At 41.9% G+C, this 21,379-nt stretch overlaps 1 protein-coding gene across 1 annotated transcript; it reads right to left on the reverse strand.

Annotated features, from left to right (window-relative positions):
* Positions 1 to 595: 595 nt before the first annotated feature.
* WHAMM (WASP homolog associated with actin, golgi membranes and microtubules) lies at positions 596 to 18,946 on the reverse strand. The gene is made up of 10 exons (XM_081227025.1): positions 18,221 to 18,946; positions 16,784 to 16,957; positions 14,100 to 14,250; positions 11,280 to 11,449; positions 10,114 to 10,279; positions 7,547 to 7,734; positions 6,501 to 6,587; positions 6,170 to 6,265; positions 3,205 to 3,721; positions 596 to 1,373 (listed from the first exon to the last, which is right to left on the reverse strand). The coding sequence occupies exons 1-10, from the start codon at positions 18,830 to 18,832 to the stop codon at positions 1,078 to 1,080; spliced, it is 2,457 nt and encodes an 818-aa protein (XP_081083151.1). The 5' UTR covers positions 18,833 to 18,946; the 3' UTR covers positions 596 to 1,077.
* Positions 18,947 to 21,379: the final 2,433 nt, after the last annotated feature.

A 21,379-nucleotide genomic window follows, 5' to 3' on the forward strand; every position in this document is an offset into this window, starting at 1 on the left:
TAATTTTAACACAAAGCAAGGAGGAGAAATGATTCCAGCATGAGTGCCTGAGGGGAACAACACTCTTCCCCCGCCCTTAGTATTTGCTTAAATAAATGTTTGACGTTTTGGGGATTTTGTTGGTGGTGGTGGTGTTTTTGGCTGAGTTGGGTCTTCGTTGCTGCGCACGGGCTTTCTCTAGTTCAGGCGAGCAGGGGCTACTCTTCGTTGCAGTGCACGGGCTTCTCACTGCAGTGGCTTGTCTTGTTGCAGAGCACGGGCTCTAGGCGCGCAGGCTTCAGTAGTTGCAGCTCCTGGGCTCAGTAATTGTGGCACGCAGGCCCTAGAGTGCGCGGGCTTCAGTAGTTGTGGCTCGTGGGCTCTAGAGCGCAGGCTCAGTAGTTGTGACGCACGGGCTTAGTTGCTCCGTGGCATGTGGGATCTTCCTGGACCAGGGCTCGAACCCGTGTCCCCTGCGTTGGCAGGTGGATTCTTAACTGCTGTGCCACCAGGGAAGTCCCATTTAATGTTTTTAATAAGATTTCAGCTAAACCCAGCCAAGGGAGGGAAGGCTGTGTTAAGATATTATGTTTCATTTCCTCATGAGTGACACTGATGCATTATAAATAGTTCTTTATTATGAATTTATATACTGCCTGATACATGAAATACATTTCCTTTAAAATATTTAAAATAATTCCTGCTTATAAGCAACTTATTCAGATTATTGTTGAAATAATGTTCACATTCAAACCTTTCAATCCCAGGAAACCACTACACACACTCGGGAGGAACGGTCAGTAGTGCTGTTTACCATAGCAGTGTAAACGTTTTTCAGAATAAGGGAATGATTCTAGATTATCCGTGGTGAACAATAACTACCATTTTCTTATGCCAGCAGCGCTCACCGTGTGTTCTTAGATGCGTGAAAGGCACCACGTCTCTCCTTCCTTCCCTGACTTGAAGAGTTGCAGCGTTAAATAAAGCTGCGACATCACACACCCAGCCCTGCTGATCTTTCGGGGTGTTATGTGGCCAGTCTACCAGCACCCCATCCACATGCTTTTCCAGAACAAGCCTTGGGCCTTGGCGAAGAGGCTAATGGTCCCACTCGCCAGGGTTCTGCTCATCACGATCGTCCTCCTCCGAGTCAGCAGATACTCTCTTAATTCTCTGAAGCGCCGCCTTGATGCTCCTCTCCAGGTCGCTGGTGAGTTTATTGCTGGGGCTCGGGCCAAGGTCAGGGTGAACTTTCTTCAGTTTGACTCCTTGCCTTATGGCGGCCAGAATGTGCTCATTGACTGAGGCACGGGGAGGGGACAAAGTGGGCGCTTGCACCTTCTGGAGAGGGGCCCTGTCATGCCTTAAGGAGGCCAGCACTTCGTCCATCGACCCTGAAATTGAGTAAACAGAGCAAGGAGTCACGAAATCATACTCTTTCTCCCTGAGATGCCGAGACATGTTTGTACTCGTTAACAGGGTTACGTCACCCATCAGTTAATGCGATGATGTAAACAAATAATCATCATTCCATTAAACAAATGCTTTGATTATCTGCTAGAGAGGTCGACCATCAGCTCCCTTTCTGAATCCAGGATAGTCTAATTGCTAATATTTTACCTTGACCACTTATTTTCCAGTACTTCTTCAAATCCATAGCAACTCCCAGGCAGTCAAAAGTCAACACACCTTCTGTTAGGGTGGCTATTTCTCAAGACACAGGTGTTATCCTTTTGTGTAACCCTGAAGATAGTTATGAATTCCTGGGGTGTTAAGTAATCCAACCCAATGTGCATTGACAGCTCTAAAATTGTATCTCCTCTATTTCCCTTCCCACTTAAAATTTTTTTTTAATGTACCCCACTGTATTTCCCCAACTTCCATCTTGGATATTAGTCAGTGATGACTCGTTCTGTGATAATGAAGCGAGTAGGTTTCCACACATGAAAAGGCTTAAAGCAAAACTTTAATCAGTAGCTCAATGAACCCAGAGTGGGTGGCACTGGCACATTTCTCTGTATATAGTGTGTTTAATTCCACCTACATTACCCTGACGTAACTTACGTGCTCTACTTATGAGGGTGTGAAATGCTGTCAAAACACAGATTAGATCAGAGTTTCAAGGCCTTGGTGAAGAGAAGCTATTTTTCACTCTGGCACCTTGAGACCCCTGCGGGGCTAAAATCTTTTACCACCTGCTGGAGACTGGGGCATGACTGTAGCCACTCATCTAGGGATCTTCCATATGAGACTTCAAGGTGAATAGTCATTTCTAGTTCAGAATTGAAAGGCCATGCCGTGGCTAACAAAACACTTTGGATTTTAACCTATAATTTGTTACTACATTTCCTTTCTAGGAGTAAGAAGACAAAGTTTCACCAACGAGTGCATTTTATTATTCTTTCCAGTGAACTGAGGCAGTGTGTGTGAGCTGATCAGGGCTTCCCACACTGTGGGCTACACCAGGCCGGGAACAGGGCGCCCCCCCGAAAGCCCTACCACGTCCCATCTCTCGTCTAGACCCAGGCACGTGAGCTCTCGCTTTCACTTACACGATGTTGCCACAGACCTCATGGAAATGGGCCTCTGGTCTCTACCTAAGAGTGTGCACATTTTCACTTGTACCTGGCTCCAGGTGCAAAGAAACCTTGAACTCAGAATAACCAGAATACGCATTAACCAGAACCACAGTTTGGAACTGTTCTATTTGTATAATTCACATCACCTATCACAGTTCCCTTGTATGTTCTAGGCATAGGTACTCAGGCATAATCTTTAAAACAAGTGTACACAGCATTTCGATAGAATTTAAACACAGACACAAGTACACTCCAGAGCAGTGGGCTCCGAGTCTGGGCAGATTTCAGCCCGTCTCCTCCATAGTCAATGTCTAAATCATAATTAGAATAATGAGTAGAACTATAGCCCTCATTAGACAGAGAAATATTCAAGTGTATTCAGCGTGCTATACTTGCAAATGCAAAAAAGTGGTCTACTATTTTTTTGACCACTTCATTTTAGAAAGATTTCCCACAGCATTTATCAAACTCAGATTTAGGCTATGCTAACTTTGCAATAAAAGAGTGATAAGGCAAAAAAAATACTGAAATATTTTAAGATTGTAGAGAGTTCTAAAAAAGATTTTGATTTGAAGATGAAGGCTTCTAAAGCTAGAACGCTCCAACCACCTAACCACCCCTGGTGAGCAGGGGCACTTCAGATTACCTGGGCAGCTAAAACTGTCTGAGGAACCACACGGGCTCTCAGCGGGCGATTCACACACTGGAGGAAGCGGCTGATCATCTTTTGCTGAAGTCCTGAAGTGTAAATTCCGATGATTTGCAGATTGAGAAGAAAAGGGCAGAGCAGGGAGGGGCGGCGGTGGTGGTGGTGGTGGTGGCGGTGGCGGCGGCGGTGGAGGAGGTGGTGGCAGTGACGGGGGTGGTGGTGGTGGTGGAGGAGGTGGTGGCAGTGACAACTCCTCACTTGATCTGCAGTGTGTATGGGCACCAACTGGAACAAAAGTCTGAACAGGGATGTTTCTAGCATAGTCTTCATGCTCAGGGGTTATCACGTTACTAACTTCAGATAAGGGAGTGCTTCTGGTTTTCCTAGAGGACGGATGGATCACTGCCGTCATCTGAGAAGTCGGCGGGGATGTCTGCTGGGGAAGTCCACTCAGCAGGTGTGGAGCCACAGGTTGTGAGCGAGAGCTCTTTAGGACAGAGCGACCTGGACATCTCTGAAAATGAAAAACTGTTGTGAGAAACTTGCTACAAATGCAAACTGTCAAAATGCTGAAGCTTTCTATAAGTGAACACTGAAGCATTTCTGTGCGTAGATTATTCTAATTCACAAAGTGGCTCCTTCTCACTGTGTACAGCCACCCTTGCTACTAAATCTATCTATTAAGGAATAAGCATTTATATCCTTTCATAGAATACTTTCTCTGTAATAAAGATATGAAAGGATATATACAGATGAAAACATTCATCATATATTTAGTATGAAAAATCAGAAACTTAGTATCAACAATAGATAGGTGAAAAAATTACGGTGAATTTAAAGTATTAGGCAGCCATGAAAAATCATAAGTAGTGCAAAGTCCAAAACATCCTTAAAAAATGCAGATGATCTGGTGTTAAATGTATAACCAGGTAAAAAACAGAGGTATGAAAAATACCAGCAGGGTGGACCTCAAAGTAACACTTAAAACAGGAATTATGGACGTTTCTCTAATTTTTATGTTTAGAGTAAATTTTATAATTTAAAAATGTGAATTAAAGAAGTTCTGATTAACACATATATGTAAAATCTAGACAAATGGTATAGTTGACTTTATTTGCAAAGCAGAAATAGAGACACAGACAAAGCAGAAACAGAGAACAAATGTATGGATACCAAAGGGGAAAGGGGTGGGGTGGGAGGAATTGGGAGATTGGGACTGACACATATGCACTATTGATGCTATGTATAAAATAGACAACTGATGGGAACATACTGTATAGCGCAGGGAACTCTTTAATTCACTGTGGTGACCTAAATGGGAGGGAAATCCAAAAGGGAGGGGATATATGTATATGTATGGCTGATTCATTTTGCTGGGCAGGGGAAGCTAACACAACATTGTAAAGCAACTATACTCCAATAAAAATTAATTAATAAAAAAAATAAAGAGGGCTTCCCTGGTGGCGCAGTGGTTGAGAGTCCGCCTGCCAATGCAGGGGACACGGGTTCGTGCCCCGGTCTGGGAAGATCCCACATGCCGCGGAGCAGCTGGGCCCGTGAGCCATGGCCGTTGAGCCTGTGCGTCCGGATCCCGTGCTCCACAACGGGAGGGGCCACAACAGTGAGAGGCCCACATACCACAAAAAAATAAAAAATAAAAAAAATAAAAAAAATAAAGAAATTCCGGTCTCGCAGGTATAGTTTACTAAAGAAAAACCTAACCTTACAAAGACCTAATCTTGAGGGATGTATACCTCCATGGACCAAAAAAACTGCAACTTTTACCAATTTGAGGTCAACTTGTTCCAGTTGAGAGCTTCGGCAGCCTGATTTCTGTCACCTTCATACCATCTTCATACTGTCTACATTTGAAAGTTCATGACTGCTCTGACTAGTTCAGGGCTACAGAGCTGGACTTGCATCCCTGGAATCCCTTCCTCCACACTGATCAATACCCTCTGGTGACAGCTGACCAGCAAGTTACTGTCCACCTGGCTCATCTGTATTCATGTAGCCCCCCGCATTCATGCCCAGGCTCTCACCCAGAACAATTAGACTCTCTGGAGGTGGGGTCTGGGCATGAGTATTCTTTATAAGCTCCAGAGGTGCTTCTGATGTGCTGCCCGGGTTGGAGAATCTCTGCTGTGGCTCTGACTCTGTATATCCCTGATCTAAGTTGTGTAATCACCCTGAGCATCAGTTACTCATCTTTAAAGTGGTGATGATATCACACAAGGTTGTTTTAAGAATTAAATGAGAATGAATGTAAGTGCCTAGCACAAGCCTGGTATATGGCAGTGATCAGAGTAGAAAGCATATCAGGAAACAAGATGAAGTTGTAGGACATGATTGATTCACTCTGGTGGCCCCTATTTTTCTTGTTGGTATCACACAGTGCACCTTCAGTACCTCATCCCAGAATTATGTCTGGGAGTGGGTAGTTTTCTCTTTTGGGTCATTATGAAGGTGTGTGTTGCAGGTGTGTGATGAGAACAGGTTTATGTTCTACATTCAACAAGTTTAATGTTACTTTAAAATAAGTATTTACTTTTTTTTTTTTAAACCTATTCACTTTCAATAGGGTGCCAAATTATACTTATATCACAATGTTTCCTTGACCAAATTTTAAAGACTTCTTTATTACAAATGAGGAAACAGCCAGCTAAATCTAAGGGCAATTTAACTATTTTCAGTTTTCCCTGCCAGCTGACACCATGGTGAGCAGAGTCACACCATCTGGTCAGAGGGGAGAGCAGGAACCCTAGTGTGCAGCAAGGTCAAAAACATCTTGATGTTTCTAATATTTTTGATTTTTATTTACAGACTACAAATAATGGCATTTGGGAAACATTTTATGTCCCAAGTTATCTGTTCCTAATACTTTATACTTTTCTCCTAGGATGGGTGATCTTCGTTTATTTCTCCAGACAATGCAGGCGAAGTGATTATTTCTAGAACTCACCTCTTTAAATGCTCTCAATCGTTGGAGTGTTTTTTGGCGTTCTTGGTTTATCCATTCTTTTTTCTTTTGCGCCTCCTCTTTTTTCTGGTCTCTTTTCTGTATTTAAACAAACACATATTTGTAAACTTCTCAGAAGTCCTGAGAAAGAGAGGGACTGTCACCTGACATTATTGCCTCCTCCGGCCCCCAAGTCTGCCCCCCACGCTGCAGGGCCAGACTGCGCTGTCCCCTCAGGATCAAGGCTGATGGGGCAGTGGAGCTCCACTTTGCACAAACTTAAGCCTGTGTGTCATGTTATGCAAATATAAAACATTTTTCTTCAACCACTCACCCTCTGAACGCTATGATGCTGATGAAAATATTTTATGCTTTCTTCAGCCTGTTGCAATCTGAGTCGATGATTTTCTTTGCATTGATCCTGGGGGAATAATATAATTTCATAGATCTGTTTTTCACCTGGTTATAAATTGAACGCCACATGGTTTTTAATATTACCATGGGCTATAGCATAAAAGGTTAAAAGAAAAAAGCACTGCATTTGGGCTGCAGTATAAGGCATTTATTAATAGGAGTTATGGTGTGGCTCAGTGCTTCTGCCTTCTCCTCGGTCACGTGATACGGGGCGATGGGCTGCTTACGGGAATCCCTCCTTCCTGGTAGGAGGGCCACGGCTGGGATTTAGTGCTTTGAGAGATGAAAAAGCAAATCCTCCAACCAAGTGGAAATGAGAGGACATACAGGGCAGTCCCACATTCCTAAGTGGGATGTGTCCTAAGGATCTGCTTCAATGCAATTATTTTAAACACATTTCCCCATAATGTTCTAAGTAATATCTCCAAATATACCTACATAACACATCCAACCTACAATACCTGAAAAATTATATTAAAACTACATCTCAATTATGCTTAGCCATTCTTAGTATGTTACCTTTTTATGTAATCACGGAGTGTTTAAAAATTAAGAAAAAAAATCACTCACCGCATATAAGGATTGAAATGAGCTGAATATTATCTGACTGATATTTTATAATCAATTCACAATAAAATTCATTTTAGCATTTATTATAGCTGATTAGAAGTTTCTACCTATTGTGGTTTTTAAAATACCTGTGTAAGTAATAGGCATTCAATAAGTAGTTGTTGAAAGACTTAATTAAAATCTAAAGATGATGGCAAATGCTTAAGTCCAAAAGGAAAAAGAATCTTTTTAAGAAAAACATTTTAAATGTACTTTAGTTGTAGCCACTGATAGCTACATAAACACACACAAAATTAATCATTGATAAAAGCCTTATTTTCAATACCTCTTTATCTTTCATAAAAGAAGAAACCCCCAGAAGGGGTAAGAAAAGAAAGCTGCCCTGGGCGCTCCTACCTTTCTGTTCCTGAGACGGGCTCTTCTGGCACAGATCCTGCCCCGTTTAGATTCCAGCTGCTGGCACTGCCGGCTGAGTTCCTTCACCTCCAAATTCTTATCATCCTGCAGCCCCATTACATGATCCATGACTTTAAGTTCCTCTGGATTTTCACACGGATTGTAATAGATAACTTCATCCTGTTTATCTAGAAACATATTAATGATTTTTTAAAAACATGTCTTATTATTAAAAATAATGCATACTTTTTTTAATGTAAGGAAAGTTAAATATCCTTGTAATTATGATTAACATTTATGTATATATATGTCTATGTGTACACACATACACACACACAACTTATATAGCTACACATATCAATAAACCGAATTCTTAGAGAAACTTTTCCATGTGATGGAAATATAATTTTAATGGCAACACAGTATTCTCAAATTTAAGCACTCTGTTTTTAGAATGTTCCAATGTTCTATTATTATCAATTTCACTGTGATGAACATTTGAATATAAATCTTTGTGTACATTTTTTATTACTTCCTTAGCAGATGAATATTTAAGGCTCTTGATGACTCTTGTCAAATCACCCTCCTCCAGAAAGGCAACTTATATTCTACCAGCAGTATATCATTAAGGTGCCTTAATGATATTTAATCTTAATTACATATTGATTTTTTTAAAATACATGCTAACTGTAACAAATTCAAACCCTACAGAAGTACACAAAATAAAAAGTGAAATTTTCCTCTTCCTTCACCAACTCTTTGGCATCTTATTCCCAGAGGAAAACATGAACAGTTTGGCTTGTATCCTTCCAGATTAACTTTTTTCTAATAGAAGTTTTTCCTAAATATGTAAAATGCTTATAACGTGAAGCTACTGTAAAGTTTTTTGAATACCTAGGATTAAATTAAATGTTCAGGATCCATATGAAGAAAATAACTAAACTTGGAGGAACTTTAGGGAAAAAAAGACTTAAGTAAATGGAGAGACATACCATGTTCTTGGATGGGAAGATACAAAATTGAAAAGATGACAATTCTCCCCAAATTATCTCTAATGTTAAGTGCAATCCCAATAAAAATTCCGAGTTTTGGGGGTTTTTTGTTTTGAACTTGCCAAAATTATTCTAAAGTTCATCTGGAAGAATAAAGGAGTGAGAAAAGTCAGAAAATTTTTGGAAAAGTAATGAGGGAAGTACTTGCTTTACCTGACACTAAAATGTACCTCCAAGGTACAATAATAGAAACAGCATGGTACTGGCACCAGAAGCCACTCACACATCAGTGAAAGAAAATAATTCATAAATAGATCAAAACAAATATGATAATTCTGGATATGAGACAGGTAAAAGTCAAAGCAACAGGGGAGAATGTTTTTAAAAACTAGTGATTGGGACTGCTAACAATTTGGGGGAAAAAGTTAGATTCCTACCCCACATCAAAATAAATTTCACCTGGATTAAAGAGCCAAATGTTTTTAAAAACAAAATCATAAGAATACTGAAACAAAACATAAGTAAATACTGATATTATTTTGGGATAAGGAGGTATAACACCAAAGCAGAAGACGGATAGAGGTGACTTCATTAAATATTCCTACAAGGCAAGAAAAAGCAAATGACAGAGAAATTATTTGCAACATATGACAGATAATAGAATAACATCTCTAATATAGAAAGGGAATGTTCCAAAGAAAAATGGACAAAGGCCATGAATAGGCTGTGAATAAAAGAAATACAAATGGCCAGTAAACATACAAAATTGTGTTCAACATCACTTGTGATTAAATACATGAAAATTAGAAGATGCCATTTTTTGCTCTTAAGTACGCGAGAATTTAAATGAATAAGTATGGGGAAACAGCTATTTTCATAATCAGCTGATGGGAGCAACATTTTGTACAACCTATCTAGAGGGCCATTATGTAGAATGAAATTTAGAAATTTAGAAAGTAATAGAGGTGCAGAAAAATGCGTATCAAATGATTCTTGTAGTGTTTTTTTTAACAAGTATGTGTCAAAATGTACAATATGCATTGTCCTTGACCTGATTCCATCTTTAGAAATTTATTCCAAGGAAATAATCTGTCTTATACACAAAGACGTGTAAAGGAAGGTTCTTCACTACAATGCTGTTCACAACAGTGAAAAACTGGAAATCCCAGCATGTCTATACAATGGAATACTATGCAGCCATTAAAATTTTTGATGGTTTTATTACTTACTGAAATGGAAGAATGATTATTATGTATGAAGTGAAAAAGAGGTTACTGAACAGGGTACATAGTTCTGGTTTAAGAAATTGAAAGATTTATAAACATCAGCATACAAAAAAAGCTACAAAGCTATAGAGCCTAAGTATCTCTAAATGATTTAACTGGGGTAATAATAGTTTCCCTTTGTTTTGCTGTGTGTTTACCAATGAATATATTATTTGAATAATAAAGTACTAAAGGGAAACTTTGTTAGAAAATTTCAGGTATATTAGACAATATACAAGAAATGATAATATGATCTGTATTTCCTTGAATGTGTAATTTAAACATATATACATTTAAATATATATTTTACCTTTTATAAGTCTTTTAATAGAGTCCAACTGTGTAACAAGCAGTATTTCTTCATATTTTAATATCTCAAATTTAACCTCGTATAGTTCTAACTGAACTTCATAATACTGTATTTCTAATTCGTCTACAACATTTTTTTTTTTTTCTTGTTCTGGAAGATCTTCCATCTTGTTTTCATGAAAAAAATAAGAGCAAGTTAAAATAATTAGTACATTAAAGGCAAACTTTACAAGCATTCAAGTTATTTTCTATTCCTTGCTCAATATCAAATATAAAAAAGCAAACAGAGAAGAAACACTTTTCCATTTCATTTAATGGGATAAAAATGCCTTCTTCAATGTTTGTCACAAATACTTTATCTCATCCCTGAAACATATGAAAACATTTAGGTTTTGAGAAAAATAAATGGCAATGAGGTATTTACAAATGTTTTCTGCTTTAAAGTCATAATGTTACAGGAAAAAAATTAGGTGACTACGCTTCTAGGATGAAGCACCTCTTTGATTATTCTAAAATTGTGCTGAAAACACGGCTTGATTGATTTTAAATACTGATTACTTGATTGATTTTAAAGTACTACATCAGTACTGAGCTTGATGTTATCATCAAGTGAATCCTACAATATAATATTTCACAAACAGGGACTTCCCTGGTGGCGCAGTGGTTAAGAATACGCCTGCCAGTGCAGGGGACACAGGTTCGATCCCTGGTCCAGGAAGATCCCACATGCCGCGGAGCAACTAAGCCCGTGCCCCACAACTACTGAGCCTGCGCTCTAGAGCCGGTGAGCCACAACTACTGAGCCCACGTGCCTAGAGCCCGTGCTCCGCAACAAGAGAAGCCACTGCAGTGAGAAGCCCGCACACCTCAAGGAAGAGTAGCCCCCGCTCGCCACCGCTAGAAAAAGCCCGCACGTACCAACGAAGACCCAACAAAGCCAAAAACAAATAAATAAATAAACAATTTTAAAAAAATAATATTTCACAAACATTTTGACCAAAGGGAAACTTCACAGCCAACTTTCCACAGTCTGCAAATTCTTATCTACTGGAAGATGGTGTTGGAATAAGCAAAGAAAGGAAGCTCTTTCACAATGCCTGGAAAGAAAGATTCTACCTAAAATAAAAGTGTATTTTTAAAACAAAGTTTCACTTATCTTTGTCTCACCTTTCCCTGAATTTCAGCTCTTTTGTGATTTAAACACAACTCTTTGGCTCTCATGAGTTGCAGAGTCTCCCGAGCTAACATCAGCTTGAGTTTTTCTAACCTGGGAGTTGCTGTGGCCCAGGCAGCCTGGCCAAATCTCTTCTCATCCTGTGCCATTTGTTTCTGCATTCCTGTTGTATTGTAATTAATAAAATAAAATAAAATTACAGCTCATTAAAAACAGAAAAATTTACCCTGAACTAATTCTTTGTTTACTGCCTCCCATGATACCTGCAAAACATCCCTTTTAAAAGAAAAATTCTTGTGTTTTAGTGACTTTTTATTGTCACAAAAATAATGCATGGTTACTGGTATAAAATTTTAGATAACTTCATTTAAAAAAAGAAAATAATCATGAATCTTACTTACTTAAAGCAATTGCTTCTTACATTTTGGTGCATATACTTCTAGACTATTTCTACGTTTAGCTAGACAGACAGGAAGATGTATAGTTTGACCAAAACAAACAAACAAAAAAACACCCCACAGGATCATCATTCTGCTTTATATCTTTTTTATTTCACTTAATATATCAGGGAACTCTTGCTATTCATAAAAATAGTTATAGAGAATCATGCTTACTGCTACATGGCGTTCCATTTTATAAATGTACTATAGTTTAACAAACTGACAGACAATAAGTTGTTGCTATTTGGGGGTACTATCAACAATGATTTAAGATAAAAGTCCTTCACCCAGCCCACAAGATCATATGGTCTCATTCCTGCCTGTCTTGCTGGCATTCTCTCACACCACATTCTCCATTCAGGCATACCTCAGAGATAATGCAGGTTCAGTTCCAGACCACCACAATAAAGCGAATATCACAATAAAGTGAATCACATGAATTTTTTGATTTCCCATTGCATATAAAAGTTATGTTTACACTGTACTGTGGTTTATTAAGTGTACAGTAGCATTATGTCTAAAAAAACAATGTATATTTGAGGCAGGAGATAGATGGGCCCCAGGCTAAACAGTTTCTCCCCTGTGGACAGAAACTCTGTAATAGCAGAAACTCCATAAAAGCAGGATAATGGTGACTTCCCTGGTGGCACAGTGCTTAAGAATCCACCTGCCAATGCAGGGGACATGGGTTCGATCCCTAGTCCAGGAAGATCCCACATGCCACGGAGCAACTAAGCCCGTGCGCTACAACTACTAAGCCCGTGTGCCACAACTGCTGAAGCCCACATGCCTAGAGCCCATGCTCCGCAACAAGAGAAGCCACTGCAATGAGAAGCCTGTGCACCACAGCTAAGAGTAGCCCCCATTTGGGGCAACTAGAGAAAGCCCATGCATAGCAACAAAGGCCCAACACAGCCAAAAATAAAAAAATTAAATTAAAAAAAAAAGCAGGATGATGGAGGAGGCTGGGCCCTGCCCAGATAAGAGATAAAAGACCACATATTCCTCATTCTCGAAGTCAAGGAGAACTTCCTGACTACACATGCACAGAAAGGCTCCTTGGAGGTCAAAAAGGGAGGGGGCGCCACCTCATAGTAAGTGATGTCAACCTACCCTAGGCCTCTAGAATCCATCTTGTCTAAGAGATGCGCACACACATGGGAGGATCCTGAGATATACCAAATACGGACTCAGAACCAGGCAAAGCAAGATGACTGGTCAAAGGAAACCCAGAAGAAATGCCCCGTAAAAGTGATTCAGACTACCACGAGGGTGTGACTCTCTCTGAGCCCACCCGTGTGTCTATCCACAGTCACTGTCCCCTTTTTCCTCCTAATAAACACTTTTACTTGCTTCACTACTTTCTGTCTCTATGTGGAAATTCATTTCTACACAGCTGACAGGCCAGGGCCTTGTCACTGGCCACTGGTCCCTGGTGGTCTTGTGGCTAGGATTCAGCATCCTCACTGCCACGGCCTGATCTCAATCTCTGGCTGGGGAACTGAAATCCTGTTTCAAGCTGCTGCAGGCTGAGGCCATCCGAGATCACATACATACCTTAATTTAAAAATACTTTATTACTAAAAAATACTAACCATCATCTAAGCCTTCAGTGAGTTGTAATCTTTTTGGAATAATAACATCAAATATCACTAATCACAGATCACCATAAAAAATATAACAATAATGAAAAAGTTTGAAATATCAGAATTACCAAAACGTGACAGAGACATGAAGTGAGCAACTGCTGTTGGAAAAACAGTACTTGCTATTTTACAATAGACTTGCTCAATGCAGGACTGTCACAGACCTTCAATCCGTACAAAACATAATATCTGTGAAGTGCAGTAAAGTGCAGTGCAGTGAAATGAGCTATGACATGAGGTGTGCCTGGACTGTGCTCCAGCCCATGGCTTCCCCATACTTGGCATACTTCCCAAGTTCCTCAGACTTGTCAAGCTCCCAAAAACCAGAGGGCCTTTGCAAATGCTACTCCTGCCTGGAACACTCTTCCCTCACTTTTTTGCTTTCTCCACTTCCATTTACCCTTCAGATATCAGGGCAAGTGCCACTTCTCAGAGGCCTTCATTGGCCACTTTGATTGGGCCTAATCTAAGCTCTCAGAGCCCCATGTTTCTCGTCTTCATGTGGTTTGTTGCCACTGCCATTTTCCATGTGTTTGAATGAATATATAATTAATATAATTAAGATTTCTCTCCCTTCACCTGACTGTACAGTGGCTGTTTATGCTTATCCTTATATTGAATCCCCAGTACCTAAAAAATACAGACCCTGGTGCTTAAGAGGCACTCAAATGTTTTCTGAATAAAATGAAAATTACATGTATCTTAGTATAGCATTTTAAATTATTACCTGCTAATGCTTCTACTGTTTTTTCAAAATAATTCACTGTAATATCTTGAATTGAGACTATAGCTTCTTCAGCCTGTCTGGTCCATTCTTGGGCTTCCTTCTGCAGGGCAACTATCCTTTTAGGACCCAGACCATCCTCATCCAAGGACTTCTATAGAAAGAAGGGAAAGTTGTATTAGTAAAAGAGAATAGTAATGTAGAGCCATTAGGAAATCGAAAAGAAATTGGTCACATGGATTATTTCAGCTACTTTTATTACTACTACATAGTCAATTAAATTTCATTCATTCATCAGTTCCTTACTGAGTATGAATAAGGCTCTAAGTGGTGCATCCTTTGGATGACAAAGGGATACTCTGGAGTATAAAGGAAAAAAAAACCTACTTTTATCTTGTATTACTCGAATAACTTTTTCTAGAAGGGAATGCTGTCAAGTTATGTTTCTCTATTAATAATAATACTCGATTGTTTGAATGAGATCTGTATTGTTAAGCACTCAGCAAAGAGCCTGGTACATGACACTCAAGTGTTAGCTGTTGCTGTGGTTTCTTTTAGGGACATGGCAGGAAGCTTTTCAATAGTGAGATTCTTTTCTGAAGGGCAAAAGTAATACAATAACCTAAAACATGAATGATTGTGACATATACTATGTCATCTAGTATCCAATTCTTCTACCAAGCATGATTTAGTGACATAAGAAATATACCCAGATTAGCCATCAGGGAAATGTAAATTAAAACCACAGTGAGATACCACTTCACATCTACTAGGATGGCTATAATCAAAAAGACAGACAATAACAAGTGTTGACGATGATGTGGTCAAATCGGAACCCTCATTTACTGCTGGTAGGAGTGTAAAATGGTGCATTTATGGAAAATAGTCTGGCATTTCTTCAAAGGTTAAACAGAGTTACTGTAGGGTCCAGCATATCCATATATCCAAGAAAAATGAATACGTATGTCCATATAGAAACTTGTACACAAATATTCATAGCAACATTCATAATGGCCCAAAAGTGGAAAGTTACAAATGTCCATCAGTTGCTAAATGGATATGTAAATGTGCTATGTGCATATAATGAACATTATTTGGCAATGAAAAAAATGAAGTTCTAATATACACTACAACATGGATGGAACTTGAAAACCTGATGCTACATGAAAGGAGCCAGACACAAATCATTCCATACGATATGAAATGTCAAGAACAGGGAGATCTAGAGGCAGAAAGCAGATGGGTGGTTGCCTGGAGTTGTGGGGGAATGGGGAATGCATATGGGGTTTCTTTTCAGGGAGATGAAAATGTTCTGGAATTAGTGCTGATGGTTACAAAACTCTGAATATACTAAAAACCACTGAATTGTACACTTTAAATAGGTGAATTATATGGTCTATGAATTATATCTCAGTACAGCTGTCATTTAGAGAAAGAAAAAATATACATAGGAAGTAAAGACAATCCAAATAATAGATTTGCAAAATAATGAACAGAACAACTTTCTCCACAGGTTAGGCTGGAATGAGTTTCATCTGAACATGATACCATTTTTACGGTAGCCTGGCAGTGGCCATGAGTGCATGTGTGGAAGGATGGTCCAGTGCAGGGGGCAGAGATCAAGAGATCTCTCTGTTGTCTTCTGATTCCAGCTGGTTTAGAACCAGAGAAAGCTACTGAACCTCCCCACCCACTTTGGTTCCAGATTCATTTATAACACTGGAATGATAATGCTTATTCTAACTAGTGCTCCATGACTCAATGAAATAAGAGCAATGACAGCATTTACTAAAGTTTAATTTACTGAATTACAATCCAGGGCCTTGCTATTAAATTTTCATCCTATTTCTCAGAAGTCTGCATGTGTCCTTAGAGGCTGAAAATAAGCTAAAGTAAATAAGCAACACATCAAAAACAAGTCATCACTTCCCTGGTGGCACAGTGGTTAAGAATCCGCCTGCCAAGTGCAGGAGACACAGGTTTGATCCCTGGTCCGGGAAGATCCCACATGCCGCAGAGCAAATAAGCCCATGTGCCACAACTACTGAAGGCCGCGTGCCTAGAGCCGGTGCTCCGCAACAAGAGAAGCCATCGCATTGAGAAGCCTGCACACCGCAACGAAGAGTAGCCCCCACTCGCTGCAACTACAGAAAGCCTGCGTGCAACAATGAAGACCCAACGCAGCCAAAAAATTAAAATTAAAATTAAAGGGCTTCCCTGGTGGCGCAGTGGTTGAGAGTCCACCTGCCAATGCAGGGGACACGGGTTCGTGCCCCGGTCCGGGAAGATCCCACATGCCGCAGAGCGGCTGGGCCCGTGAGCCATGGTCACTGAGCCTGCGCGTCCGGAGCCTGTGCTCCACAACGGGAGAGGCCACAACAGTGAGAGGCCCGTGTAACGCAAAAAAAAAAATTAAAATAAAAAAAATTAAATTAAAAAAAAAGTCATCAGCAAAGAAAGTGTGTAACCCTTGAAAATCTGCAGAAATCTTAATGTATTAAGATGACCGATGTAAAATGTCTTCATCTGAAATCAATTTAAAAAATAATAAATTCGATATATCTACAATATATCTAAATATAGGGTAAACCCAAAGTGGAAACACAGATTGAATCTTAAATGCAACTGAAGAAATAGTATACGATAAAGAGTACATCTCATAAAGTAAAAATATAAAGAAAACGTACCAAAATAGCAAGCTTACATGAAGTTGCAAGTTCTCGCATATCCCTGAATGGCTGCAGTAAATACTGGAAGAACACGGTTGCCGCAGTAGCTAATTCCTGGTATGCTTCATCTTCCTCTCGATACACTTTCATTAACGCTACCATGGTGTTGGCGTTTTCATGCCCTTGAAGCACCTAGAAGGCAAAATGTAAATAAAGCTCACGTATGGACAGTATTTATAAGATCATACCAAACCAACAAAGCTAAAGAAACCTGAATGTTTTAAACTTTAATGCGTCAATTTAAAATACTGATTAAGGGCTTCCCTGGTGGTGCAGTGGTTGAGAGTCCGCCTGCTGATGCAGCGTACACGGGTTCGTGCCCCGGTCCGGGAAGATCCCACATGCCGCGGAGCGGCTAGGCCCGTGAGCCATGGCCTCTGAGCCTGCGCTCCACAGTGGGAGAGGCCACAACAGTGAGAGGCCCGCGTACCGCAAAAAAAAAAAAAAAAAAAGTGAAATTAACCCATGAGAAGTGGGTGTATAAAAAGCTCATTCTATATTTAGCTTGAGAGGACATAATTAAGATTTTGAAATGTGGCTGGATTGTTCTCTTACACCCCCCCTTCCACAAATGAAGGCGGAGAAAAATCATTCAGATTAAGTACGGCGTATAATGAGAAAGGGCAAGCAAGAGGCATGTCAGGGTGTGGGATAGAACACTAAATCTTGACTCAGGAGAGTCAGCTGGTTGTGGATATATGAGCCATATTTTTCTATTAAACCCTTTTGTGAATTTGTGAATCCCCTTCAGTTCTGTAAGCTTACCATTCAAAAACTGAATTGTTCCATCTCGCTCATTACCTCTTTCAAGCTTAAAATTGCACTCATGTTGCTGCTGTTCCACACAGATGAAGACAGCTCACATCCTGTCAGCTGTCCACTTGACCGAGTCTTTATCACCTAAAAAACCTGTGTCCTAGAAGCACCTTCATCCTCTAAAACATTTTGTCTTCATTATCGGTCTTCCCTCATACACAGAACCTGTCACTGTTTACCTTCAGTCTCTGTTGTCATTTCCTACACGGATGGGCTATTTCTAGTTTTGCTTTCAGTATTCTCTGGCACTTCCTGTCACAACAGCCAGCTCCACCAGTATCTTCAGGGGAAAGGTTTAAGGGCCTACCCTGACTCCCAACTGTGATTAAACTTTGATTTAACTTAGTCCACTCGCTATAGGCCCCACGGAGCTTCCGCGGAATTCCCCTCGCTGCTCCCCGACAGGTGAAGAGCACCTGCGAGGCTGCGTGGCCCTTTCGCGCATCACGCTGTTAACCTGCTCCTTCCCCGCACTGGTCTGCGGAAGAACCCCCCTCTCGCACTCGTCCAACCCTGGAAAAGGGCCCGAGGCTCAGCCGAGAGGCAAAAGGACCGGGCGACGGCCCGGCGGGCGCGTACCTGGCGCAGCCGCGCCCCCGCCTCGTCCCGCCGAGCGCGCAGGACCCGCTCCCGGAACTCGCGCGGGCTCTCGCAGTCGGCCGCGCATCCCTCGGCGGGGAAGAGCGCGTCGCGCACCGCGGCGCCGCCGCAGCCGTCGGCCGCCTGGCCCAGGTAGCGCTCCAGCTGCCCGCACAGCTCCTGCAGCGCCGCCTCGCCGGGGTCCGTGCGCGCCGGCCATACCAGCGTCCACAGCCCGAGCCCCAGGCCCCAGGCCCCGCCGCCGCCCGCGTCCAGCTCCGGCGGCAGCAGCGGGAAGCAGCGCTCCAGCGGCGGCCACAGCGCCGCCAGCTGCTGGTGCGCGCCGCGGAGCCCGGCGGCCGAGAGCAGGCCTGCCCAGCTGGGCGGGGGCGCGGCGGCCTCGGACACGGGCTCGGACACCAGCTCGGGCCCGGGCTGGCTCCCCTCGCGCCGCCGCCGCTGCGCCGTGCGGTCGTGACAAGTCACAGCGAACTTGCCCTCCACGTCGTTCCAGGCCACGAGGAAGCGCAGCTGGTGCCGCTCGGGCTCGGCGAAGAGGTCCTCGCGGACCGGCACCCAGCCCTCCAAGCTGTCGGGTTGCTCGTCCTCCATGACCGCAGGCGGTCAGCGCCCGGAGGGCTCGGCTCACCGGAGCCTGCTCTCCCTGCACCCCCAGCCACTGGACAGTCCGGACCGCGTCATTTTTCGCTGAACTGAAATCGGCGTCAGCACCCCCACTGCCGCCACCCTCGGCACTTTTGATTGGCTGACAGCGGCCTGGGAGGCTTCCAGCACGCTTCCGGGATTGGTTGGGTGATAGAAGGGAGGGTTCGCGACAACCAATGAAAAGGTCAGAAGGTCGCCGCTCCGAATCAATCAATGTCGCAACCTCGTCTGGAGCCCGGAATGATCACTCTTGCCTCACCTTTTCCACCTGTGTACATACTGACGTTGAAAAAAATATTTGTTAAATGAACGAGTTATTGTTTTAGCCTCCTACACTAAACTGTGAACCTCTTGAGAACGCAAACCCAGCTAGCTGACTTGGTCTTTTATTACTGGGTAGAAGCCACAAGCTTATTGGTATCAATTCAACAAGCTTTTATGGAAGGTATGCTGTGTGCCTGTTTTGGGAGGCTAGGCGCGGAGGGGGCATACAAAAAACGTACAGTCCCTCCGTCTTCAAAGCATCCCAGCTCCCAACCAACATGGTTAAATAAAATCTGTGTTCTAACACGTCATTTTAGAGATAAGGAAACTGAGACCCAGAAAAGAAACGTTTCTTAAGATACACAGACACTTAGGCAATTCAGACCACCTGGCTATTGAAGACCTGTTTACGGGGATCAGGAGATGTAGTTTGCAGGTAGGGATGGAGTGTGGGTTGGAGCTGAACCTGTTCATACAACAGGGTATAAGACAGCACTGGCCTCTACCCAGGAAATGTACAGTGTAGACTGAGAAATACAGTACATGTCAGCTCCCGTCCTGTGAGAGCACTGCTAGAAGGGTAGTGGGGTTGGAGGACCGAGGGGGAGGAGCGAGAAGCCCAAGGAGCGGGGAAGGAGCCCTTCATCAAAACACGGTTTGTGAGGGCTTGATTCAGGAACTAGTGAAAGGGCTTTTGAAGTTTTTGAGCTGGGAACGCCAGGAATCAGATTTGTACTTGCTATTATGCCCAAGGTAAAACAACAACAACCCTCCTCGCCCCCCGCCAAAAGAAAAAAAACAGGGCCAGGCTGAAGCTTTGGTTAGGGGCATCTCCACTCCCCCCACTCCGCCCCGAAGATAATCCCAAGGCATCTAGCAGCCTCTGTGGAATGTAGCTTGAAGGTCTACAGGTGCCTCTATCTGAAGGTCCCTCCATTTAATGTCGAGGAGAGGTGGGGCTATGGGTTCTTGGATTCCCAATAGCTACTCTGGCTGTCACCCAGTCCTCTTGGAGAGATAACCTTCTAGCTGAAGTGATTTATTTTTCCTCAAGCTATTTTTTAATATATCATTTTATCTAATATGATTTCTTATAATTCTTTAATAGTCTATTTTAATATCTTTGAATATTCTTTACAGTATGTCTTTACTGGTTTTGTTTTATAATCTTATCATTTCTATTATTCTTTCTAAATTATTTGCTTTTTCAAAATGAAACTAGCAGGCTTTCTAATTATAAAAGAAATTTTTATTTCTTGTGAAAGGGGAATAAATGTATATATTCTTAGAAAAAAATATGGAAAAGTATACACCAAACCTAATAATTGTTGTTACCAGGATGCATGACTGGTTTACATTCACTTTGTGGTTCTTTTGTAGTATTTGGTTTTTTCTCAGCCAAGTATTATACACTATTTTACAATAAAAAATAATTTTAAAAAGTAATAAAGGTATATATAATTATTATAAAATGGACATATCAAAGATATAAATATATAAGTAAAATAACTCAAAAAAGATAAACCCTGCTTTCATTTTGTGTGTGTGTATATATATGTGTATATATATATATATAATTATACTGTAATAATATTTTGCATACTCTTTCTACTTACAAATATATTGTGGACGTTTTCCACATTAAAAATATAGGCATTGGGGCTTCCCTGGTGGCACAGTGGTTGAGAGTCCGCCTGCCGATGCAGGGGACACGGATTCGTGCCCTGGTCCGAGAGGATCCCACATGCCGCGGAGCGGCTGGGTTCGTGAGCCTGCGCGTCCGGAGCCTGTGCTCCGCAACGGGAGAGGCCACAACAGTAAGAGGCCCGCGTACCGCAAAAAAAAAAATAAAATAAAAATAGGCATTGGGCCTCCCTGGTGGCGCAGTGGTTGAGAATCCTCCTGCCAATACAGGGGGCACGGGTTCCAGCCCTGGGCTGGGAAGATCCCACATGCTGCGGAGCAACTAAGCCCGTGCGCCCCAACTACTGAGCCTGTGCTCTAGAGCCCGCGAGCCACAATTACTGAAGCCTGCGTGCCACAACTACTGAAGCTCACGCGTCTAGAGCCTACACTCTGCAACAAGAGAAGCCACCCCAATAAGAAGCCCGCGCACCACAACAAAGGATAGCCCCCGCTCACCACAACTGGAGAAAGCCCACGCACAGCAACAAAGACCCAACGCAGCCAAAAATAAATAAATAAATAAATAAATAAAGGTATCTACAT

Source organism: Mesoplodon bidens, assembly GCF_964165515.1.
Source record: "Mesoplodon bidens genome assembly, chromosome: 3".
In the NCBI taxonomy this organism is placed as follows: Eukaryota; Metazoa; Chordata; class Mammalia; order Artiodactyla; family Ziphiidae; genus Mesoplodon; species Mesoplodon bidens.